The 25,348-nt window shown below is 50.0% G+C and overlaps 1 protein-coding gene across 4 annotated transcripts in view; it reads left to right on the forward strand.

Moving 5' to 3' along the window:
* The window catches only part of RBM20 (RNA binding motif protein 20), a 179,960-nt gene that overhangs the window by 146,557 nt on the left and 8,055 nt on the right, over positions 1-25,348 (forward strand). For all 4 annotated transcript variants that reach the window (XM_054581494.1, XM_054581493.1, XM_054581496.1 and 1 more), the window contains 5 exons: positions 7,321-7,400; positions 8,987-9,656; positions 15,882-15,977; positions 17,113-17,773; positions 19,298-19,432. In XM_054581494.1, the coding sequence (XP_054437469.1) occupies positions 7,321-7,400; positions 8,987-9,656; positions 15,882-15,977; positions 17,113-17,773; positions 19,298-19,432 (1,642 nt within the window). The remainder of the gene's footprint in view (positions 1-7,320; positions 7,401-8,986; positions 9,657-15,881; positions 15,978-17,112; positions 17,774-19,297; positions 19,433-25,348) is intronic.

A 25,348-nucleotide genomic window follows, 5' to 3' on the forward strand; every position in this document is an offset into this window, starting at 1 on the left:
ACTAGATAATAGCAAGCTCTTTTCAAAATTAGTTGTCCCAAGTTTATATGGTCCACATTCTTGCTGATATTTTGTCTTATCTGATTTTTAAATTTTTGCCCTTCTGAGGAGAGTGTAATGGTTTATCATGGTTTTATTTATTATTTTCCCAATTACTGATTGAAGTTGAACACTCTTTTATATGATTATTGGCTATTCCATTTGGATCTTCTGTGGCACAAAGTTGTTTTTCAAGGCATTTGCCCCTGCTTTTCTTTTAGATATTTCTTCTTAATGGTCTGCTGGAGTCTATTTAACTAGAACACTTAACCCATTTGGATTTATTGTCGTTAATGCTGTGTTTGTGTTTAAATCTACCTTCCTGTTTTGTGCTTTCTGCTGTCCCATGTAATAGGGATTTTCCAGGCCACTTCTGCTCATTCGTCATTTACCTGGGGTCCATTTTGTTTAAAACTCACAGTCCTCAATCTTCCTTCACGGTTGAAGTCAGAAGACAAGGGCCGAGTGGCTGTTTCTGGCCAGGACTAGCATTCTGACAAGTCTGCATGTGTAGATCGGGTATATGTCAGCCAGTTGCCAAAGCTCTGATTCTGCTTTGCTTGCACTCTTGCTTCTGAAGTTCCTTTGCCAACAGTTCTGGCAGAACCTGGCATTTTTTTTTCTGACTAATGAAAACATGTGACTTTTCTCAGACAAGAGAAAGAGCCCACCCCATCCTCCATGCAGCCAGAGTTCCTGTTCTCCTGGATTCTCGCCGGGGGCTGAAGTTGAATTTGTGTGCTGAGTTCCCAGTGGAGTTTTTGTCTCCAGATAAAGTGTTGCTGTAATTTCTAATTAAGATTAATAACAGTACTCAGCCTCTTAAATTAACGTACTGAGGCGCTGCAGTACCTTACCCGGGGAGGCAGTTTGCAGTGCTGAATAAGCCATGGGTTAAAGAGGTCACACGGTCCAGACTTGCGTGCAGCAAATGTTGGGCCCACTGTGGGCAGCAAGGGGACCAGCACCGTGGACAAGGAGGCAGGAAGCTCATGGAGCTCACAGTCTGGTAGGAGGATGAACAGGCAAACATGGTGCCACCCACACCCCTTGAGCTATGCTGGACTGGAGGGTGGGAGTGCCACCCTAGGCTCTACACTGCCCTGCTTTGATGAGCTTGGACAAGTTGCCTCACCTCTGTGAGCCTCAGTTTCCAGATCAGTAAAGGACTACACCTGAGTTTTTTGGGTATGAAGATCCTTTTTCATACATTGTCTCGTTGAGTATCACAATGCCCCTCCTGTGAGATGTGTAGGGTAGATAATAACAGTGATTATAACAGTACAACAATAGTAACAAGCATATGTAGCTTTGATTGAGTCCTGGTACTCTGGGTCAAGCAATGTACCAAGCGCTTTACGTAAATACAGTATCTCCTGTAATTCTGCTATCAGTTTTAGCAAACAGATATTGTTAACCTCGGTTTTACAGATGAGGAAACTGAAGGCCATAGACATTTGGTAACCAGCCTAAGATCCTAGTTACTGGAAGAGGTATGATTAAAACTTAGGACTGTTTTGGTTTTGCACTGTATCTGCATCTCTATATTGTGTTATCATGATTTCCATTGTCCACATGAAAAATCAGAGAGTATTTGGTAATTTGCTATAGTCACCCAGCCAGTAAGCAGCAGAGGTAGTATTCTAACAGAGCTTCTCAGATTTTAACATGGATCTTGTTAAAATTTCTATACAGTAGGTCTGAGACAAGGCTGTGATTGTGCATTTCTAACATACCCCTGGAGATTCTGATTCAGCTGGTCCTCAGAGCACACTTGGAGCAGCAATGGTCTGGAACATGTTTTCTGACCTTTTGTAAGGGTTTTCTGCCCCCTCCCAAAGCTTTCACACTATCTCTGTGTGAAAGCATCTCAAAGCATGTTTCAACTACATAGCAATGCATGCATTATGCTCCCTAAGTTAATAGCAGTAGGATTTTCTCTGCAAGAAACAGAAATTCGTCTCAATTAAGCAAGCGTGTTGCCTAAAGTAAAAAAAACCAAAAAAACAAACAAACAAAAAAAAAAGGAACGTATTGGCTCATGTGAGTGAAAAGTGCAGGCGTAACCCTGGCTGTAGGTACGGCTGGAATCCAGGCCCAAGTGATGGTGTTAGGGCTTAGCCTCTCTCCACTCTGCTTTCTGCTCCCTTGGCTTTGTTTTGGGGTCTCCCTGGGATGGCCCCTGGCAGCCCCAGGCTCTCTCCTCTAGGTGGCGTGATGGCTTCATTGACTTCAGCAGCTCTGGCTTCTCATCCTCCCATTTCCTTCAGCAAGAGCGAGCCAGAGTTTTTCCTAGTAGCTCCCACAGAAGTCCTGAGAGTCAGTCTGATCATTACGCTAGCTTAGGACAAGCGTCCTTCCCTGAACCAATCTCTATGGCCACGGGGTGGCTGTGCAGTTACTGGCGAGGTCTGTGTCACCTGCTGGATCCTTGGAGCAGGGGTGGAAAAAAGGAAATGGCTGTTAGGGAGTTAGACAGCAAACACTATATCCATACGTGTGTCTGGGCCAAAGGAGCTACCACGTGGGGTCCCACCAGGGCTCTCAGAGGTGGGGGGGACATTTTAATTGGTCTTTTCCCTCCAACTTTACCTTTTGCTTGCCGGCAAAGTGGAAGGGGAGAAAGAAGAGATCTTAAAGTAGTTTTCTTCTCCTATCTTGAATATTTCCTCATGCCATAATCCTGTTTCCCTAAACACTCTTTGTGGTGGAGGTTCTAATCCTCAGGGCATTTGGGGAAGAACCTGTCACATGGCAGGCATCCAACAAGTACATGGGATGAATGAGACAGAGAAAATCTTTAGCAACAACAAAAAGTGAGTGTCTTTCTTCCTACAGACCTGGACAAGAAGATTGAATTATTCTGTAGACTTCCCCAGAAGGACAGGATCTTACGTGTGGAAGGGAACTTGGAATATTTAAGCCGGCGCCTCCCAGCCACTGCATTAGGGAGTTGTCGGGGCAGATTTTAATGTCCTCTTGCCAGGGATTCCTCGTCAGTAGGTTCAGGGTGGGATCGAGTCTCATAGACAGTTTGGGGGCAGAGGGCCGGGTTTCAGTCGTTGGCCTTGCCAGCCCGCTAGCCACAGAGGGGGCCTCCGACCCTGGGCAGCAGTCCTGTGAGTGGCCCGTGATGCTCTCAGGAAGGTGCAGTGAGCGAATGACGACGAGGGCCCCCTCCATGTAAGGTGCAGCGCTGACAGCTGCGGTGACTGGGGGGCATGGTCTTCACAAGGGGAGAGTCTGCTGACGAGCTGGAGAGACAAGCTACTCTTGTGCAAAATTATACAAGATTTAAACAGGAGTGCCTAAGTACAGAAGCTTCTGGACGTTTGGTGACAAACGGCAGTGTGACTTGGTCGTGTGAAGAAGGGAGATATTACTGAGTAGGGCCTTGAAGAATGAGACAAAGGACCTAAACAGAGGGGGCTTCCGGGGGGAAGGAATCAGGTGGGAAGAGATGAAGAGCCTGGAAGACGCAGTGATGCCGTGGCTCTGATGAGCTCAGGGCTCATCTGGAAGGTTTCAGCCTCTTCCCAGGACAGTTGAGGCATGTGAGACAGCAGGGGAGGGGTCAGAGGGCATGAAACCCTCTAGCGGCTCCTTTCATGTTGGCCCAGCACCCGTGGCTTCTGTCAGCACTGCCTGCCATGCCCTGAGGCTCTCGGTGGATGCCACATGGGCCTCATTATCTCACCTTTATAGGTGATGTGGGTGAGTCTCTCATAGGCAGCAAGACCCTAGGTGACCCGGCCAGCTGGGGCTGCCTTTCCTGGGTGGAGAGTCTCAAGCCTTGGTACCTCCCTGAGCGTGCCAGCACTTACTGAGGACCACATGGGGCTTAGCGTCTCACCCTTGTCTTAAGTGCAGCAAGATGTGTTGACTGTGAGCACTGTGGATGGTCCCCTGTGGAGTTGTTGAGCTGCATCAGTGTCATCACAGAATGGATGACAAAAAAACATACTATGTCAGGGATTTGCTTCAAAATGCTCCATGGGTGGGGAGGGGTAGGGAAGAGAGTGAGAGTATAGATGAACCAAGATAGGTCATAGTCATTGATGAGGGAAATGGATTCGTAAGGGTTCAGTATACCCTTCTCTCTCCTTTTCTGTATATTTGAAATGTTCTGCAATAAAAAAAGTACCCAAAACACCAAAGTAGACCTGCTCTATTCTCTCCCAGTTTCACTTTTCTGCAGTGATTACAGTTTTATTTTACTTGCCCCCTTTACACCTTTAACCACAAGAAGATGAGGCCAGGCCTGAAGAGGAAAGTTAAGGATTTGCTTATGGCTGTGAGAAGTTGATTCTGTTATCTGAAAATCTTTCGCCACTTCTGTCCCCTTCTCAGATGTGTGGGCCAGCAAATGTCAACAATGGAATTATCACCTAAAATAGAGCAACTGACCTCTGGTCCATGGGGGGTGGGTCACGATGCCCGTGACCGGCAGCCCTGGCATATAGTCTTTGCAGATTGTCCTGTTCTTTCTCTGCAACCCCATCCCGCCATTTCTCCAGCCATTTGTCTTGGAATAGTTACCATGGAGCACCTGTCCCATGCGCGGGTCTGTGCTGGGCTAGCTCTGTAGAGACCGATCACTCTATGCCCTGCCTTACTGGGAACGTGGGACCTGAACAGGAGTAACCTCAGAGGGCCCTGGGCTGAAAGTGGCCTCAGGAGGATGTTCTGTGGTTGGGAAAATAAGGGCAGGGAAATATTTAAGCCAAGAAGAGGCTCTTCCAGCCCTCAAAGAACTCTCAGTGTACCTCTTTGACCACTGGGGGCCTGCTTGGGCCACTGGAGGACGTTTTCATCTGTGGCACCTGGTTGGCTGGCTCTGCCCTTCTACAGGTGGCACCCCAGAGGCGAAGGGCACAGGCCTTCTCTCACCCCTGGCTTTCCTGCACCTGGGCTGGAAGGAACAGTTACAAAGATCTGAGGTTGCAGAAGATCAGAAGAAAAATGTTGGGGACCTTGGAGTCTCTTTTTGCTACATTAAGTCCCCCATCCAGTCCCCTCAGGGAATTTTTATGTTCTAAAAAGTGTCTGTGGTTCCTTTAACCCAGCACGAGGGGCACATTTTTAGCCTTTGCTGCTTCCTCCAGCTTGGGACTATGAACCATGGATTTGGGACCCAGGATGTGGCCTCCCCGGTGACAGCAGATCCTTTACATGTCCTGCACTTGGCTGCGATGGCCCTTGCCAGCTTTCCCAAGCACCATTCGCTCAGGTGCTGGCCTGTGTGGAGGCATTGCTGCCACAGATCTTCTGGGGACCAGCCATCCCAGCCTGGCCTTTCCCATGATGACGCAGTAGGCAGCTCCCATTTTGTGTCCTCAGGCGGGCAGGCAACAGGAGGGCACAGTTAGTAGGGTTACCTACAGATGAACCTTCTCGCTCTACTCCCCAGGTAGTGACAGACAACTCTGGTGGAAGGACAAGTGGTCTTAGGTGAGGTGGAAGGAGGCATCTTGGGAGTTAGCTTTCTCCTTGGCCCTGACCCACAGCCTCAGTTTCTTTCCTTGCTTGGCCTTATGTCTCTGCTTGTGGTCCAGGTTAAGCTGATGGGGTGGTAGCTGACAGCACAAGCCCTGGGCAGCCTGGAGACCTGTGGGTGACATGTTTCATATGCTCATAGAGGGTCAGTCTTTTATAGAGATGATCATAGGACCTAAGGGACCATTTGCCAAAACTTTGAGGCCTTTTTTCAGGTGGATATCCTAACCAGTGCTAAGTTCCTGGACCTTTTCTTGAGCAGTGCCATACTGGCTTCTTGGCTGCCTCCTTCATGACCTCAGGGGAAGGCATCACTGCCTTCTCTTTGTCATGCTTTCCTCTTGTATTTCCAGCAAGCAAGAGATCCCTCCCTGGCTGCACATTTTATACCCCTTCCCTATGTCCCAGCCCTGACCTCTCTCCCAGAAACCGCAGGCAACTAGCTCCTCCTTCATTCTCTCCTTGACTTGTGTTTTTCCAGCCCAACCCTCCATCTCAGCGCTAACACAGAGAAGCAGCCGTGTGCTCAGAGGGTGCAGAGAGTTCTAGTCCTGCTGATCACGTAGCTCACTGCATGTGTCTGGCCCTGGTTGTCCCATCTGTGAAATGAGATACATGATGATATCTCACATTCGTATAGCTCTTGAGATTTCACAAACAGCCATGAATTAAATTTCTTAATAAAATTCTTCGTCAACAGTTGACATTACAGACAAAGGTTTTTGTTTTGTTTTGTTTTTGTTTTTTTTTTAATTTATTGAGATGTAATTACACAGCATAAAATTCACTCTGCTCCATACATTTTAACGGAATGGATGGATTCTGTGTAGACTTCTGGAAGATGCCCTCACCTTTCTTTTGTGCCCATGAATTTCATTTTTTAATCGTTTATTTCTTATTGTTTTGTTACTTTCCATTCTGGGTTCAGGAAAGAGCCTTGGTTGGGATTTGGGGGCTGGGGTTGGTTATGGTCTGGTGCAGCCACCAAATAGTGACTTATGCAATGGGCGGGGACGTTGGGTGCCTGGCATCCTCCACTGTGAACCATGGCTCGCAGCCTGTGCTGCCCACCCACCCCACAGATTCACCCTGAGCACCAGATGAACCCGATGGAGGAACACGCTAGAGTAAGGTGCTGCATTGGTCATAGGAAGGATCTTGCAGTTGAAATGCTATTGCTAAGTCCTGATTCTCTAATGATTTCCACGACCTTGAGTGTGTTCCTTAACCCAACACAACTCTAGGAGTCACCATCTGCATGGAACACCATGTGGCTGGTGACCCTGAACTTGTGCAAGGCAGAAATCTGCCTCAGTCCCTGTGGGTCTCAGTTTTCACATGTGTAAAATGTAGAGGCTGCATTCAATGATCTTCCAGTCTCTTTCCAAGTTATATTGCCTGCCTGCCCTCCTTCCTTCCTCTTTCTCTCTCTCTTTCCTCCCCTTTTCCCTTTCTTCCTTTTACATCTCAGATATTTTCTTTTATTCAGGAGGGGGTGGCAGGCAGGTGTGAACAAATGCTCCTTTTCCCCAGCACATGCACAATGAGCACCAGGCTCCTTCTTTCCCCGGCTCAATGGACGCCTTGTCCCCTGGACCACTCAGCCCACCACCGTTCAGCATTATGCTCTTGCTCCTCATCCCCTGGGTTAAACTTTTTTCTTCCCCTAACAAGGTACTTTTTCCCCATTGGTGGACTGGACAATGAACTCAAGTCCTAGTTGCTTCCCTCTGGTGCTTGCCAGGCTGTCTCTGGTCTGATGGTGACCTCTCTCACTTTGTCTAGAAACCTGGGAAAAACGTGGCGGCCATCATCCAGGACATTCATTCCCAGAGGGAGAGGGACATGTTCCGGGAAGCAGACAGGTGAGGCCCCCATCCCAGATCTCAGGGCATACTCTGGGCAGTTGGAACATTCGCCTGGTTCTCGTTTTGAAGGGTATGCGAGCCATGCCCTGCCCTGCCCTTGCCCCTACCCTGTCCATCAGGCTTTCTGGGCCCTACCTTTCCGTGTGCTCAGCATAACACAATACTCCAGTCAGGTTAAACCTCAGGAAAATGCAAGGTGCTAACCTCCCTCTCAGCTGCTCCCTCTTTGTTACAAAGGAGTGTAAGAGGGGATCTGTTGATAATTGGCTCTGAGGGGCAAGTCTATACTTTGCTAAAACAGCCTGAAAGTGTGTGTGTGCATATTCTATTTAGAGCCAGCTCTCGATTTTTCACGGCTAAGTTCAGGAACAGCCCCTGAAGTAGGTGTAGGAACAGGAATGGAAATACTCCCCCAAAAAGCAGTGACTTGACCAGTCACTGTGAACAGTGAATGCACTCAGTTTTCCAACTGAAGTTGTGGCCATGCCAAGCTGTGGCTACCAGTTTGCCACTGTCGCTGCCCTGCAAACACAGTCCCTGTGGAGAGCCAAGGTGGAGGCCCGCAGGAGTGGGCCCCTGGCCTGCGGCTCTTGTGGTTCTTACCAGGGCTGCCACAGGTGGCGCTCCGACATCACTGCAGAGGGCTGAGCCCAGGCTGTTTCCCCAGTGATGGTCAAGGGCCGCCTGGTCCGAGGGAGGCCGCCCAGTCCTAGGGAGCCGCATCTCCGTGTCCTCTGGTCAGTGAGGGCTGCATGGTTTTCCTGGGTTTGGGAACCAAATGAAAATTGCCCATCCTTTTAGAATATCGGGTATGTGACTTGGTTTACTTGCTAAATAAATGAACAACCTTCATGGTGTGTGTATGCGTGTGTTTCTGTATGTAGCTGTTTAGCTTTGGGATTTTTGTTTCTTTGTCTCATTTTTTTAAAACCATGATTATTTATCTTAAAAAAAAAATGTGTAAAGCCATACTGTGCCTCCTGTAGTTCTGTGGGGGAGGTTGGGGGAGGGACGACCTGGCAGGTCTTGCTGGGAACCTTAGGCAGGTCTTTGGGGTCCTTTTCTGGGTTTTATTTCTTCATCTGAAAAACTACCAGGTTGGTTCTCTGCGGTCTCTTTCAACCCCAAAATGCCTTCCTAGTTCTTTGATTTTGGAGTCTCTGAGCTCGCCTTTCCTTCCTCACGATGCCAGCCCCCGCCCCCCCCCCCGCAATTAGCATCTCTCTTCCATGCCCAGATCTGAACAAATTGAGAAGAGAAATAAGGAAACCAGAGCCCAAGAGGTCGCCTTTATGCTGATAAAGGCAGAAGTGGGGGTGTCGCTTCAGTCTTGTAGCCAAGAGGCCGGCGCATTGAACCTGAGGGCTAGGCAGCCTTGCCCACACCCCCACCTGCATACCCCCACCTGCACACCCCCAGGAGAGCTGAGCTCCCCTCTGAGAGGAAAAAAGACGGGGCTGGTGAGGAGTGTCAGGCCACATGGGCTTCCGGGCACTGCTTCTGTGGAGAGACTGCGACATCTGGGCACGGGGCTGCAGAGGTGCAGATTCTAAAACCCACTCCTCTCCTTTGCTTCTTCGCAGATACGGCCCCGAAAGGCCACGGTCTCGCAGTCCTGTGAGCCGATCGCTGTCCCCAAGATCCCACACACCGAGCTTCACCTCCTGCAGCTCTTCCCACAGTTCTCTGGGTCCCTCAAGGGTTGACTGGGGCAATGGCCGGGACTCCTGGGAGCATTCTCCCTACACCAGGAGGGAGGACGACAGAGACCCGGCCCCCTGGAGGGAGAACGGGGAGGACAAGAGGGACAAGACAGACACGTGGGCACATGATCGCAAACACTACCCGAGGCAACCTGACAAAGTCGAGTTAGAGGAGCGACTCGAAGGAGCGAGGGGCCACCGAGAAAAGCACCCGAGGTCCGGGTCCCCCAGTCCTCTCCACTCTGCAGCAGGCTACAAAAGCCGAGAAGATGGCTACTACCGGAAGGAGCCCAAAGGCAAATCGGACAAGTATCTAAAGCAGCAGCAGGGTGCCCTGGCGAGGTCCAAGAGGAAAGACGAGGCCAGGCCGCGGGAAAGCAGATACCCCCACCTTGACCATGCAGGCAAGGAAGACGGGCTGGAGCCGAAGGTCCCCAGGGCCCCTGAGAACCCCAAGTCTAAGCAGAGTGAGAAAAACCGAACCAAGAGACCTGACAAAGACCAAGAAGGAGCTGATGAGAGAAAAGAAAGCAGAATGGCAGAGAATGAGGTAATGATGTAACCTCCTCCCCAGGTGAGGAGAGGCAGGCCCCAAGGGGTAATTATGTTAACATGATGATGAACATTTATTGAGCGAATGAAACGTTTATTGAATATTCACTCTATGCCAGGCACTGTGTCAAACTAACTTTTTCTCATTCAAGTCATTTAATCCTCACAGCAACCCTATGAGGTAATAATATCACTAGTGTAATTATTACCATAGATGAGGAAGCAGAGGCACAGAGAGCGTAAGTTAGTTACCCAGGGGCACACAGCCAGGAAATGGCAGAGCTGGAACCACATCCAGGTGATCTGGCTCCAAATGCCATAGCACACTGTCGTCTTTGCTAGAAGTTAGGGAGGGGCATGATGCAGAGGTCTCCTGTGTTCCTGTTTGTCCAGGGTGGAGTGCCTCGAGGTGTTTGTACCTCCAAACTCTGCCAAGGGAGATGAGATCTTTGGTCTGCTTTCTTCTCTCCTGCCAAAAGCGTCTACCAATCCTGGGACTTCGATGGGAGGCGGTAAAGGAGAGGCAGCCACCACCCACTAAATTATACCAAGTGCCCAGGGCTTGATGTGTTTCTCTAGGTACGGTCCACAGTGTTTTGCTTCCACTGTAATAAAAATGCGCGGCAGTTGGCTGGCGTTTGTCACTGAAGCATCTGGAAGGGCTTATATAACCTGTTGTGTGACTTCGGTGCCCTCACGGGGTCACCAGGGAACCTCTGCGGATGTACCAGGTTTATGCTCTAACCTGGCTTACGCTTTCTTCTTGCCAGAACCGCTGTTGTTTAAGTAGGAGTGAGATAATGGAGGTTGGGGGGTCTACTCAGAGAACCCAGTTTTTAAAATCCTACAGGCATATCTCCTAGTCTGACCCAGGAGTTGATGAGCCCAATTCTCAGCCCCATGAACACTGAAGAGTCACACTTTTGACCAGTATTTTAGCAAGACACATGCCAGGTGGTGTCCTAGGGAGGTCCAGAGGGGAACAGGACACAGTCCGTGCTATGGCAGAGCCCAGGTGTCATCGTAGAAGCAGCTCTACAGACACAGTTGACACCCAGGGGCACCGATGCTGGAGTGGAGCCGTGGGTGAGCTGCTCTGCGGGCAGTCGACGCAGCACAGAGAAGGAGACATTTGAGCTGAGCGTTGGAAGTGGGGGGAAAACAGTTTGGGAGGAGGCGGGGGTGAAAGTGAGAAAGAAAGGCTGGCTTGAAAAATGCAGAGACGCTCGGCGTGACTGCGTCTTTCGGGCGTATGAAAGGACCGTGTTTTTCAAAAGTAAAATCTTGGCTTTCATGCAAACATAAAATGGATGCATGTCAAAGATGCTATTTAACTCATTAATGAATGAGGGAACCCTGAGATGTAAAAGCCAGTTCCAAGGAAAATCTAAAAATCAGGCAACATGTCGAGGCAATCAGGAACATGGACATGAATTTGCCAACAGAGGCAAAACAGACCTCTCTCATAGGGAACCTGGGACCAGATAAAATTGCAGCTCCTCCAGATAAAATTCCTTTGCATCTCTCCCAACAAGAATCAGTTGCTCGACTATCAGTTATCTGCTATTTACAGAGTTGTAAAACAGCTCAGTTCAAGTTAAGGTACAGACTCCTGTGGAACCAGATACCCTGAAGGGTGTGCTGGTAAACTGCCCAGCATTCCATCGAAAGGACACCCATTGATTTTTTGCCCGTCTCAAAGTGTGCCACAATTTTCTCCTGACTGGCCTAGCAGGAGGAAGGTCAGGAGATGAGACTAGGGGATGGGTGGGGGGTGGGGCGTAAAGGACCTTGTGTACCTCACTGAGGACTTGGACTGGATCCTGAGGACTTATGAATGAATGGATGTTTTTAAGAAGAGTGTTCAGGCCTCCCTCAGTGTCCCCAGGGATTGGTTCCAGGAACCCCTGGGGATACTAAAATCTGAGGATGCTCAAATCCCTTATATAAGGTGGTGTGGTATTTTCATATAACCTATACATAGCCTTCCATATACTTTACGTCATCTCTAGATTATTTATATAATACCTAATACAGTGTGAATGCTATGTAAACAGTTGTTAATGCTGTATTCTTTAGGGAATAATGACAAGAAAAGAAAGTCTACATGTTCAATAAAGATGCAACTACCTAGTACACGTCAACAACAATGTAACTTTAGTTTTGAGACTTTCTATCCAAAGTTGGTTAAATCTGCAGATGAGGAACCTGTAGGCACAGAGGGCCAACTGTATATGCTGGTGGTGTCCCGAGTGCTAGTGACAGGTCAGTGACTCAAGAAAAAGCACAGGGGGCAGAGAGCAAGGGCTCATAGTGCGAGTCTGGAACCATCTGTTCCCACAGAAGAGGGGTGGAGCTGCCCCTTCTCACTCCTACCCACACTCCTGAGACTCTTCTTTGGTAACCTTGTTTCTCCTGCTGTTTACCAGCGCTTTGTGGGCTTGCACCACCCTTGCCCGTTTAAGGTGCCACACATTGTAGGTCTCTCGGAGAGCCCCTGATGCAAAAACAATTCCCAGAAAGCTTCATGGGTTTTCCCACCGTTCTATCCCTCTCACTGGTTCTGCCTTTCATAGCCTTAGAGTGGGGTCAGTGGGGACTAGTTGGGGTCCCCCACAGATCGGTTCTGTGGGTTTGAAGGCAGGGAGTCGACCACTCTTTGGTGGAATAACAGCAGAACAAAGAGTTTTCCTTCCTGATCTCAGACTCTATATTGTGATCTTAGAACAACCCAGATTCCCACAGGGCTGCCCAGGACTCAGATAACCAACAGAAGGACTGGACTTGGGAACGAAGGCAACAGGGCTGAGGATGGCGTCCTTGCCTTTCTTATAATATGCCGGGCACCTCCCACCGTCGGGCCCTGCCTGGGAGCCCTACCCTCAACTCCATGGGGGCCCCCCCTCACCTCCTCTGTCTTTACCCGTTGTCACATTCTCTGCAGGTTTATCCTGGTCATCACATACCATCACAGTGACACACTTCTCTTTCTTCCCAGCTTTCCTTCCCGTGGTAGCACCTATCTCGTTCTAACCTATCCCCTAATGCCTTTATTTATTTTATTAATATCTGTCCACCCCCTTCCCACCTCCCCTAGTGTGTGCTCCACGAGGACTGGAACTTTTGTTTGCTGTGTTCACTGCTCTGTCCCTGGTCCCTAGATTAGCATGGGCGTTCAGTACATACTTCCTGAAGAAACAAATGACTGAACCCAGACTCTGGAGGCAATGGCCTGGCTTCTGAGAACCAGGTCACACCCTGTTCTGCTCTCCCTCGGTTTTCTTGGTTGTGAAATGGGTGTGATCACAAGGCTGTTGTAGGACGTTAATGAGCTCGTGCTTGTTAGAAACCTTCTGGGATCTCTGGAGAAAGGCCTGTGCTGGAGAAGCTGGTGTCGGGGCTGCTCAGTGTTTGTGGGCGGCCAGGCCCACGCCTAAGGGCCAGCCCTGACCACAAGATCATAGGAGGGAGGGAGGAAATGAAGTCACTGACTTGGGAGAACGTGGGAAAGCAGCACACCTCCACTCTACTGGAAGGGAGAGGTCAAGGGTTACAGACCCAGATGCCTTGAGGAGAGAAGCCAGGCAGGTGACACAGACCAGGTCATGTGAGTGGAGCCAGGTGGAGAGAAGGGGCCATGGCAGCGGAGAAGGAGGTGCCTCCCTGTTGGTAGCAGCCAGGCTCCCCTCCACTCTGTGCTGCTACCCCGGGGTGCATGCCCGGCGCTGTCAGGTCTCCCACTTCTTGGAGGAAGACCAAAGTCCAGGTAGCTGTGGAAATTTCCCACCTTTTAGAAACTGTATGGACCAAAACATGTCATGGGACAGAGGGAGCCCAGAGATCCCCAGAGCACGCTGCCAGGGTAAACCATCTTTGGGAGGGAGAAATAGAAAACCACTTATTCTCAATTCAGAGCCCAGACACGGATTCAAGCACACTGGGGGGCAGGTGCAAACTTATTATTCATTCCACCCTCTCCTACCAATTTCCATTCTTTTATTGACCAATATCCACGGAGCACCCAGCACTAGGACTCACTTGTGAGTGAAGCGGAAAGACCCCCGATCTTGTGGACCTCATGGTCTGATGGAACAACATACTAATCAAATAATTCCTCAAGTGAGTGTGAGCGTTGAGTGCTAAGGAGGACGTGGAGGCATACCTTGCTGTCAGTGCCTGTCACTATGCAGAGGCCTCCCTAGGTTAGGATGTGACTGTTGAGATTTGAAGGAATGGTGGGTATTTACTGGGTGAAAAGGAAGAGGAGCAGACAGAGGGAACAGCATGTGCAAAGGCCCAGTGGCTGGAGGCCAGTGTTGCTGGAGCGACACTGGGTTAGAATGGTGGCAGGCGAGGCCGATTTTTCAACAGGGGCCACATCATGCCAGGCCTTGGAGGCTGGTTAAGGATTTTTGTTTATCCTACGTGCAAGGGGAGGCAAATGAAATGTTTAAGCTAGAAGGTGCAGTGGGGATGTGTTTGCATTGTAGAGTAAGCATTTTTGATTGCCTTGGGGAGCACAGACGTGGGAGGAGGCTGCAGAGCAGAAGGTGGAGACCAGTTAGGAGGTGGCTTATGGTGGCCATAGCCCTGGGGTGACAGAGCCCTGCGTGCAGCAGTCGGGACCTAGCTGGTCCCTGAGCGAGTGCGGGCAGTGGGGTGCATTGGTAGCATTTGTCTGTTTCCCTTAAGCTGCTGCTGTCACCTGCAGGTGGTCCCAGGGCCACAGGCGCACTGAAAGGCACCGCTCTGTTTCCTGTGCCTGCAGGGGGAAGAGCAGGGGTTTGCCTGGTGGGGGCGTCAGCCTGGCCAGCCTGGCCCTCCGTCCCGAGCTTGAACTGGAGAGGCTCCCTTTACTGTGTTCGTTGAGGAGTGTGGCTGCAGTAACTGTGTGGACACGATGTGGGTTATTTATTTTGGCAATGGGAGGCCATGGATAATTTATTCAGGGAGATAAAAATAAAGGGAAGCAGTCCCCTGTTGGGAGAAGCTGTGGGTTCTGATGGCTAAAAAGGCATTTGCAGCTGCCGTGCCCTTAGGTTACCTCGGAGGACTCAAGCAGGGATTCTCGTGGAATACCGCGCTCCCAACAGTGGAGAGAACAGGGACTTGAGGCTTTCAACCGTCTTCCCCTGTCCAGTAGTAACTGGTTAAACCAGTCAGCCCTGAGCTCCTGTCCCAGCTGGCTCCTCTCAACTCAGCAGGGGTGTGTCTCGTAAGAAATCAGAAGTACAGTCAGTTACCCTAAGCCAACCTCAGCCAGAAACGCAGAGAAAATGCACCTGGCCCCTGAGAGCCCCAGGAACAGTCATTGACTTGGTGGCCAGAAGTTAAACCGTGGGAGAATGTCCTCCCAAAACTGAAACAGGGGTTGCAAAACTTTTTCTACAAAACACCGGATAGTAAATATTTTAGGCTGTGCGGGCCAAGGAGCGAAATTGAGGATATTATGTAGGTGCTTACACAATCATTTAACATGCAACTGTTTAAAAATGTGAAACCGTTGTTAGTTCACAGACTACAAAAAGAGGCATTGGGTCACATTTGGCTCAAGGACTATAGTTTGCTGAGTCCTGTTTTAAGGTCTGCGGAGAGACCCTCGTTCTCAAACCAGACATTTGCTTTCAATTGTTCAGTCCCCCTGACATGAGCATTATTACAAGGGACATCATTTGAGGGAAGAGGTGGCCCTTGGGGCTATAGTTCTGGGACAGGGGTGGGGCACAAGAGAGGTGAGGGGGCATGGATGGGTGGCAACCCCCTTCTTCCCCATAAGTGGCCTGGATGTGACTTTTCATGGCCAAGACAGATCTGATGGGGAGATGGCACCATGATGGTTCATAACCCCAGGGTCAGTGCACCCCGAACCCCCCTACTCACCCTCACTGTGTACAGGTTTCACAGCTGCCAAGAAACCCCCGTTTGCCAGGGGCTTCTGGCCTCCTAAAGATACCAGTCCAGCCGTCAAGACATGTCCAGGCCTGCACTTGTCTGTGTGACCTTGTGACCTCGAATGAGCTACTTAGGCTCTCTGAGCCTCAGTTTCCTCATCTGTAAAACAAAGATGATAATAGCACCTGCCTTTGAGAGGTTTTGTGAGGATAAAAGAAATGTATGTGCAACACACCCGAAAACTGTTAGCTGTGCCCACCACCTTGGCGTTCCTTTTTTCTGTGCCACTGCTGACCGCTGATTTGATTTGTTCTCTTCTTCCTTTGGCAAGGCTGGAAGAGAGGGCATGGAAGAAAACACCCCATCAGCGGACCGGCAGGAGAAAGAAACAGAGTCCTCTGACCTAGAAAACACAAGAACAAAGAAGGTAAAATTTGTCCCAGTTGCCAACAGTGTAGCCCTGGCTGCACAACAAGCCATTGGGGACCAAGTTGCAGGATTCCCCATCGCGTCCAGTGATGCCTGGGAGCTTGCCATGTGGGATGTGTTCGAGACCCCACCAGTGGCCCCGTGAGTGGAGCCGCCTCTGCAGCACTTCCTGGAGGGATGGCTCTGCCTGGGTCCTCTGTGTTGTCCGCATGGGGAGATCTTGACCACATGCCCAAGCCCTGCCGTACTCTCCAGCAAGTTGGCTGTGCTCACAAGAGAAAACATGTGCCCAAAAAGGACTGGGCCTTCGGAGCCAGGTTCTCAAAATAGGCCAGTCCCTTGGGAGGGACTGAGACTGGAAGGGGGGGCTTTGGGTACTCGGTCTGGAGCCCTGACCTCAGCAGGCCCAGATCCTGGGATTAACAAGACATCTCCTGTGCTCGTAAAGATTATTTTACATAATTAAAATGAAAAACCCAGTGACAGTGCTGGAGCTGCCGCAGCCCAAAGAAATGTCCTTGGAAAGTGGCCAGCTTCGTGCCTTATGGGTCAGGAGAGGCGGAGAGATGGGTATCACTGGCCGAGAAGCTGATCTCCTAAATCTGGCTGCTGGGTCTGTAGGCTGCTGGGGACACCAGGGAAAAGTTTCAGGAAGGGCCTACTATGCACCAGGCTGTGGAAGGTGCAGCCTTGCTGGGAGAGGGTGCTTGGGGGCATTTTATGGGGGACTTCGTTGCAGTTCTGTTTAGTGCTGCTTTACATGCAAGAGAATAGCTCCAACGCATTGATCTTCTTAGAGTTTACAGCTTAATCATTTATTTGTTCATTCAAAAACTACTTACTGAGCACCTCTGCACCACGGGTTGAAATTCTCTGTGCCACATTAAACATGGTAGATTAAGCATTAAGGGCTTATTTCAAATATGTGCTATTTTGAACCTCATCCTGGGGGTGAATCAGTGATGTGGGACTTGAGTAGTTTACAGTTTCTAATAGTGTTCCCAGGTAGAAGTAAGAAGGCTCAGGATCATTCTGATTTAAGGGGTCCTGGGGTCAAGGCTTGTGCCCTCTGGTTGAAGACTAAGACCTGCTCCTCAGCCACCCTCTGACCTCCGTTCTGTATTTTTATTCAGGATCAAGATTGGGATAGTGGAAGTGAAGCAGAGGACGAGAGCTGGTACCCCACGAACATGGAGGAGCTGGTGACAGTGGACGAGGTAGGGGAGGAAGAAGATTTTATCATGGAACCGGACCTCCCAGAGCTGGAAGAGATCATGCCCATTGACCAGAAGGACAAACTGTGCCCAGAAATGTGTCCCTGTGTGACAACTGCCTTACACCTGGACTTAGCCAAGGATTTCACCAAGGAAGGGGTCAAGACCATAGGTAACGGGGCTACGGAAATCAGCCTCAAGTCTCCCAAAGAAGTGCCTTCTGCTTCCACGAGCTGTCCCAGTGACACGGACGTGGAAATGCCTGGCCTAAATCTGGAGGCTGAGCAGAAGCCAGCTGAATGCGAGACAGGCCTCTCGCTGCAGGGTTCAGATTGCCACGAGAAGCAGGCAAAGGGAGCGGAGAGCTCAGATGTTCGTCTGTCCCCTGCACTCCAGCAAATGTCTTCCCCCAAGCCAGCAGAGGAGAGGGCCCGGCAGCCTAGCCCATTTCTTGATGACAGCAAGGCCAAGGGGACTCCCGAGGAAGGGGCTTGTGAAGGCAGCCCCGTGGAAGAGAAAGCCAGCCCCCCCGCCGAAACCGGCCTCCAAAGCCAGGCTTGCCAAGGAGTGTCGACCCAGGGTAACTACCTCCCTTTCCTCCTGTGTGGTTGGGTTGATGGGACCGCTGCTCACCTAGAGAAGTGAGCGGGCTTGTACAGGCCAGAGCGAATGGAAGAAAGGTTTCGGCCTGCATTCCAGCTGGTGCAGAAAGCGAGCTTCTCAAAGCCTGGTTGAACTGTTAGAGCTTTTAGTAAATGGTGCAAAGGAAATCAGAGAGGAGATCACATGTTTTCTGAGAAGCAAACTCAGATAGGACGGATTTCTCTGAATTTATGGGAGCCCAGATGGACTCTGACAACTAAAACTGGCAAAAGGTTTGAGTTATCAGCCAAAGTTCCTGGGGACAGCAAACCGCCCCTAAGCCTGTGCAGCAGAGGACCACCCACGCTGTTATTACTGGGAGGCCCGGGAGCGGGAGTCTGGGAGGCCCGGGAAGGAGGGGCAGAGGGAGGAACGAGGGGCTTACTAAGGGGTGCAGCCTGTCCCCCTTCTTTCCACCTCAGACCCACTTTTCTTCAGGGTCCGATGGTGAAACCAGACTCGTCCCAGGACCTCCTCTGCCTCCGTTGGAGGTGATGCTGTGTCTGTGCCTGGCACTATGACATCATGAAAAACAGAGTTTAAAATAGGCTAAGCCCTGTCCTCTCTGCCAAGTGGAAACTAAGATCCATCAAGGGCTCTGGGGGCAGGAAGGAGGAGTAACCCTCCATGTTCTCCCAGTGGGAAAAAACAGATATTCCTTTCACAGAAAGCCTGTAGCGTTCCTGAGGTTGAAGTAGGGGGGCAGGAGTCGGGCACAGAAACTGTAGAGGAAAGACTTCAAAATAAGCATTCGGACCCAGCTGGTAGGGGAGCTGGAAGCTCAGGCTCTCCTCCATGTCAAGCTGACCTGAGCTGTTTTTCACCTGCCTGGATCCGAGTCTCCATGGAAACTGTCACGAGCTGCCTTCTTGTTGCTAGAGAAACGCCGAGGCCTGGGCTGTGTCCAGAGCAGGCAAGACTAAAGGAGGAGTGAAACGTTCACCTTGCTCTGATTGAACCCCTTTTCTTTCATGGCATAAGTCTCAACATGCACCGGCGTTCATGGCTTGTTAGCTTACCCAGTATTTGGAGTTCATGTTTAATAACACGGCTCTACGAGCTTGGGGTGAGAGAATGACACGGTCTTAGCTGCCAGCCCCGGTGCTGCTGGGCACGTCAGCACAATTTTTGCCCTTCAGTAATTCTTCCTTCTGCAGAGATGGAGTGATACAAAGTTGGGGGGAGTGGGCGTGGATTGTCCCCACCCAAGGCCTCAGCAGCCCATCCCCCTCAGGCTCAATGCAGAGATTTGCCAAGTTACCGTGTGTGTGGCATTCTTTTGGCAATGGAATAAGCTCTTAAATTATAGCACTTGGGTTCTAATGAGCAGTCCTTGCCCTGGCCGCATGTAATTAAGCAGTCCAAGGGACCAGCCCTGATCACACAGCACGAGGAGTAGAATTTCAGGGATTCGGGGAGGCATGTAGTTCATTACTGCTTTGCTTTGGCTTGTGTTTTGCAGAGAACTCCAGGTACATGGAAGTGAAGTCTCTGGATGTGAGGTCACCGGAATACACAGAAGTGGAGCTGAAACAGCCCCTTTCTTTGCCTTGCTGGGAACCAGAGGATGTGTTCAGTGAACTTAGCATTCCTCTAGGTAGGCGAAGTACACAGTCCTTCCTGAGAAGTCAGATCCCAGAAATGATAGCTCCCTAATAACGTCTAAGAGCTTGGCAGGGCTGTTCGTCACCTTGTTGATGTTTTTCGTGTCTGATGCAATAACCTGCATTTTTGCAAGATGCTGCTTTCAAGTCTCTTGCAGTTTCAGTCTCCATAGGAGAGCGGATACCGCTTGGGCCAAGCCTTGACGAGCACTGACTGCCCCGGGAGCTGGAGTTCGGAGGGCCTGCTCCCCGGCCAGGGAGTGCCCTGTTCCTGACCACGCAGCCCTCGTGCAGGCAAGGGACGCAGAGGGCCCGTGGCCGCCACGGGGTCCGTCAACATGAACCGTCTCTGCTTCTGTCTCTCCTGTCTTCCTTTCCCCAGCCCTTCCCGAAGCAGTGCTACCTTTCTCTCTTCTGGGCGATTAGCGTCCCTGAGGCAGTGAAGCTATGCAGGGTCTGTTCCCAATGCAGGCTATCCCATGGACAGTGAGAACGCTGAGCTGAGAGGGACCTGGGCCCTTTCTCCACCTGCTGGGTGACTGCCTGTCCTCAGGCAAGTCAGGCCCAGGAATGATTTTTGGTTTGGGGCTTATTTTTTTTCCAGTCACTTCAGGTTTTTTTAGTAACAAATCGACTGAAAAAAGAGGAAAAAAGATGTAAAGATACTTTTCTTGGAGGCCTTGAAGTGGGATGTTAGGGTTAGGGTCAGAGTTCATGTGGCCGGGGGAGGGCAACCCAGCCAGAGGCAGAACAGAGATCAGGGGAGTAGGAGGGAGGAGGGGGGGGTGATGTGTCAGTCTCCAGGCAGAGGAATGGTAAGCCCTCACACGCAGCAATGGTTTGGGGGTTCGCGGGCCTGAGTTTCCTCACCTAAGATGTGGAATTGGACCAGATCGGTGGGTTTTCAATGGTGGAAGTGTTGGAATGGGTCAGGGAGGGGCACCTGGGACCCATTGTCAGAAAGGAGAGTTAACTGGAGTTTCAGGGTGGCAAGTGGAGGTCCTTTCAGAAAGTTCCCTGGGAGCTTCTGACACCGCTGCTAACCCGGTGACTCCCGCTTCAGCCAAGATCATCTTTGAGTGTCTGCGTTGACTCTGAAAGGTTGGAAAGCAGCGAGAAAGTAGTAGTAGCAGCTGCTCAGGGAGTGAGCTTGGGGAGGTGCCACAAGGAAGTGTGAGAAGTGCAGGTTATGTGATGACCATTGCCCGTGACCACGTGTCTGCTCAGTCAGGCGGGGGCTGGTTAGCATGGAGGCTCATCCGTTTCATCGAGGTTCTTTTTTTATTTTTCGTGTCCTTTTAAAAATGTCATATTGTTTCTCCAAGCTTACCATTTTCATAGAGTCGGATTGGAAAGCAAATGTCTTTTTGTTTGTTTGTTTGTTTGTTTTTAAGGGATAAAGTTACTATATAGCCTCCAGCATGCCTCAGGACAAAAGCCGGAAAAAATAAATGCTGACCTTAGAATGAACTAAGGTGGCTGCGTGAGGGCCCTGAGTGTTGTAACCCTAGGAATCAGTTGCAAAAGCTGCCTTTCGCGGGAAAAAGGTGCTAGACAGTTTGTTTCTGCATTCTTCATGCATTCAGCCCGTCAGCAGCACTCCAGGTGCGTGGCCCTGTGCTAGCCACTCTGGGGACACCGAAAAGGGCAACACGAGTCTCTTGTCATTCAAAAACTTGGACTCTAATTGACACAGACATAGAAGCAAAAACACAATAAATTCTGCTACCTTATAATTTCTTTAAAGATTTTATATATTTATTTTTAGAGAGGGGGAAAGAGAAGGAGAGAAATGCTGATGAGAGAGCAAAACATCGATCGGTTGCCTCCCACACGCACCCGAACTGGAGGCCGAATCTGCGACCCAGGCATGTGCCCTGACCGGGAATTCAACCCGCAGTCTTTCACTTTGCAGGATGACACCCAACCAGCTAAGCCACACCGGTCTGGGCAGGGCTCTGCTGCCTTATAATTTGTCTCTTTTTATTATTGTTTTTCATTACAAAAAATGTGAAAGATTACTGTAACAATTAAAAAATCAGAACCATATAAAGTATTGAAAGTTGTGTCTCTTCCTCCCAGGCTCTCCCCAACTCCAGTGGAAGGCACTGTCATACCCACAAATAATTTCCCTTCCACAAAAAATAGGGTCACACTACATACATAATGTTCAGCAGTTTGCTTTTTAAATTTAACGCTGAGTCTTAAGAGATCTCTTCATGTCAGTACATGGAAAATTCCTTCTTTTTAACCACTGTAAATATTCCATCTTAAAAGGTATACCCTAACTTTTCTACTTGTGAACATTTAGGGTCATTTTAGTCTTTTTTTCCCCCATTATTAAAATGCTGTAATAGCTAAGCTTTTATTTTTATCATGTGCTAGGCAAGCACCATTCCTGGTGTTTTGCATGTATTGATATTACCTCATTTAAGTCTCTGAAAACTCCTATGAGGTCAGTAATATTTTTATTCCTGTCTTACAATTCAGAAATCTGAAATGCAGGGTGACAAAGCTAAATATCAGCTCCCAGTGTGGCTCATATTGTTGGGTATTGTCCTGCAAACCCAAAGGTCGCTGTTCGATTCCCAGTCGGGGCACATGCCTGCGTTGCAGGTCCGGTCCCTTGGGACCCATACCAAAGGAAAACAATTGATATCACATCAATGTTTTTCACCCTCTCTTTTTCCCTCCCTTCCCCTCTCTCTAAAATAAAAAATAAAAAATAAAATAAGATATATATATATATATATTTAAAAAAACAACAACAACAACAACCAAAAGCTGAAGATCAGCCAGGACTGGAATCAGGATTTCAACCCCAGTAGCTTGACTCTAGCCCCATGCTGCCCTTGTGCTCTGACGCCTCCTGAACGCACTGTTACCTTTGTGTGCCATTGTTTCTGTAGGACAGCGTCCTTGCCTGGGGGTTGTGGGGTCATATGTATTTGCATTTCCCATTTTCATAATTGCTACTTAATTGCAGTCCAGAAAGATTATACCAGTTTTAACTGCTACCTTGGGTGAGAGTTCTCATTCTCCACATCCTGGCTTACACTGGGTATTATCAGTTTTTAATCTTGACCAATCTGTAAGGAGGGAAATCGTGTCTCATTCTGTTCTTTGAAACAGCTCTATTGAGGTATAATTGATGTGCAATGAAGTACACGTATTTAAAGTATACTGTCAGACAGGCTTTGACAAATGTACTCACCTGGGAGATCGTCACCACAATTGAGATATTGAACATACTCATCACCCCTGAAATTTTCTGGTACTCTTTTCTTATCTCTCCTTCCTCATACCTCAGTCCCTAGGTAATCACTGAGCTGCTTTTGGTCACTAAATACTGGTTTGCATTCCAGAAATTTATGTAAAGGGACCAGAGAATACGAATTTTTTTTGCCTGGATTCTTTCATTCAGCATAATTATTTTGAGGTTCTTCTGTATTGTATGGTGTGGCTATGATTGGTTTCCTTTTTTCTTTTTTTTTTTTGTGGATATGGACATACCATGTTTGGTTTATTCATTCTTCGTTGGTGGGCATTTGGGTTGTTTCTGGTTTGGTATTATTATAAATTGTAGTTTTGTACTTGATTATTATTTTCCATTAGCTTGGAAACCCACTATTGCATTGATCTCTGGGGGTGGGGAGGAGTATGGTACTATATTCCACATTTGACAGGTGAGAGAACGGAGGCGCAGAGACTTCCTGAGCTCACATGGCGAGTGCAGGTCAGAACCGAGGGTTTCTAATCTGAGACCACTCTGCCCTGCCGTTCCTCCAGTTCAGGCAGCACCATGTAGGGAAGGCAATGCTGTGCAGTGGCTCAGAGCACAGACTGTGGAATCTGACTCCCTGGTTCAGACCCAGCTGGCTGGGGGGCAAAGAGCTGCTTATTTAACCTCTCTGCTTGGCGTTTTTCATCTACAAATCAGGCATAGTAACAGAAGCCTGCCATGTAGGGTTATTTTGAGGATTAAATGAATGAATACTTGTAAGGTTTTAGTGTCTTCCAGGAGGAGGTACTTAGGGTTTTCTCTTGTTGTTATTTGTTCATGAGGTAGTTACTGAGACCTACTATGTTTTCTGTCACTGGGGCTGCCTAACCCTTCACTCTGCACGATCGGCCACCATTGCAGAGACTTTGCGCGATGTGGGGGACAACTTTCTGGCTTTGTCCCCATAGAGAGCAGGGAGGCAGAATGAGGAATGCCAAGGTCAGGGCTCACCATGGACAGGAATGGGAGGCGAAGGCCCCTTGCTCAGGACTGGGGGTGGGCCGGGGGCGGGGGCTCTGGGTGACTCCAGGCAGTGTGGGCCTGCCAAGGCCTGCTCTTAACCAGAACTGAAGGGCATTGCCTGCACAATGCAAGCTCCCCCTCCACCCATCCCAGGCTTTGCTGGGATGACGGAGTTAGAATTACCCGTGCCAGGAGCTATTATTAGAAAAGGCAAATGCAGCTTTAATTATTGTACTTAATAGAAGCTGAAAAATGGGACAGCCGAGTGGCTACGGAACTTGTCAGGGCTGTGGCGGTTTGCCTTGATGCTGCCGCTTCCCTTGGCCCTGGCATTCTGGAGGCATCCTGAGGTGGCGTTGGCCCTGCAGTGCCTGTGACCGCTCCCAGTTACACAGGGGAGTCACCAGGCATTTGGGGAGCCTCCCCTCAGACTCTCCCAGTGCCCTCTTTTGACTGCCTGGTACTTCTGACCAGCCACTGGGCGGGGGCGGGGAGGAGAGCTGCCGCCAAACTGTGAAGCCCGGTCCTCCTGGCAGCCGTGGTGGAAGGTCGGAGGGCAGGGAGGCAAACGCGTGGCCGGCTGGCCTCTGTCGAGAAATGTTTCATGCATGTGTTGAAACTCGTATTTTCTGAGCACCAGGCAAAATGAGAGGCGCTTCCCCATAGCACCATTTGTGGTATGATTTATTCCTATTTTACAGATGAGGAAACTCATCTCAGAAAGGTTGAAGATCACACCGTGTAAGTAAAAGAGCTAGGTCCATCTGACTCTAAATTTTGTTTTCCTTCCTCTGGCTTCCAAGCCTTTTTTTTTTTTCCCCCATTGGAAGCTTTTGTTGAAGTGAAATCTATCTCAGGCCCTGCTTTGTGCTCCGTGGTGGTTTCTGAGCCAGCTGCCTCCCTTCGGGGGGACCGGGACAGGGCTGGAAGGAGTCTTAGGAAACGGGGAGACTCCTGCAAGCCCGCAGCCAGGGCCGGCAGGAAAAACCCCAGGGCTGCTTTCCTGGCACCAGCCTGTCTTGCAGGGGCTGGCACAGGGCCGGGGGGGGGGGGGGCGGGAGGCTCCGATCACAGGCCCATGTCTGCTCCCCGAGGCTGCATCTGCTATCTTAACTTGCCTTTGTCTTGTCTTGTGGGAGCCTCTTCTTCCTGTAGAGCAGCCACAAGGGGCAGAACTATGCTGCTGTAGGAACAGAGGAGAAAACGGGCCCTGCTTAACGCTCTTTTGGCTGCCGCACCAGGAGCCAGGGCCCGCCTGTGAGGTAGAGGCACGAACTGCCCACTCACAGGCAAAGCCGGAGCCATTTGCCGTCCTTTGCAGTGCGGGTGAGGAGGGGCGGGACACTCAGCCTCCCTCCAGGCAGCTGGGCCTGAGTGAGGCCACCTTACTTCTGGGGACGGCTGAGGGCACAGCCGCGTGCTACGTGGCAGCCAGAGAAAACCGGCTGGGGAGGCGGCCCAGGCCCTGAACCGTGGAGGAGCAGTCTGTCAAGACAGGCTGTGGGCAGGCCTCCAAGGCGCCCTCCTCCCTCGGGCCTGCCCCTCCACGCTGGAGAGTGGCTTTTTTGAAATGGGAAAAAAAAGAAAGTTGTAATTACACGTCTGTGCTTCTCCTATGCACTCAGCTCTGCCTCACAGGAGGTGGGAGGAGGAATGTGAAGGA

Source organism: Pteronotus mesoamericanus, unplaced genomic scaffold (genome assembly GCF_021234165.1).
Source record: "Pteronotus mesoamericanus isolate MK-2021 breed Mesoamerican mustached bat unplaced genomic scaffold, CSHL_Meso_final contig_657, whole genome shotgun sequence".
Taxonomy (NCBI): domain Eukaryota; kingdom Metazoa; phylum Chordata; class Mammalia; order Chiroptera; family Mormoopidae; genus Pteronotus; species Pteronotus mesoamericanus.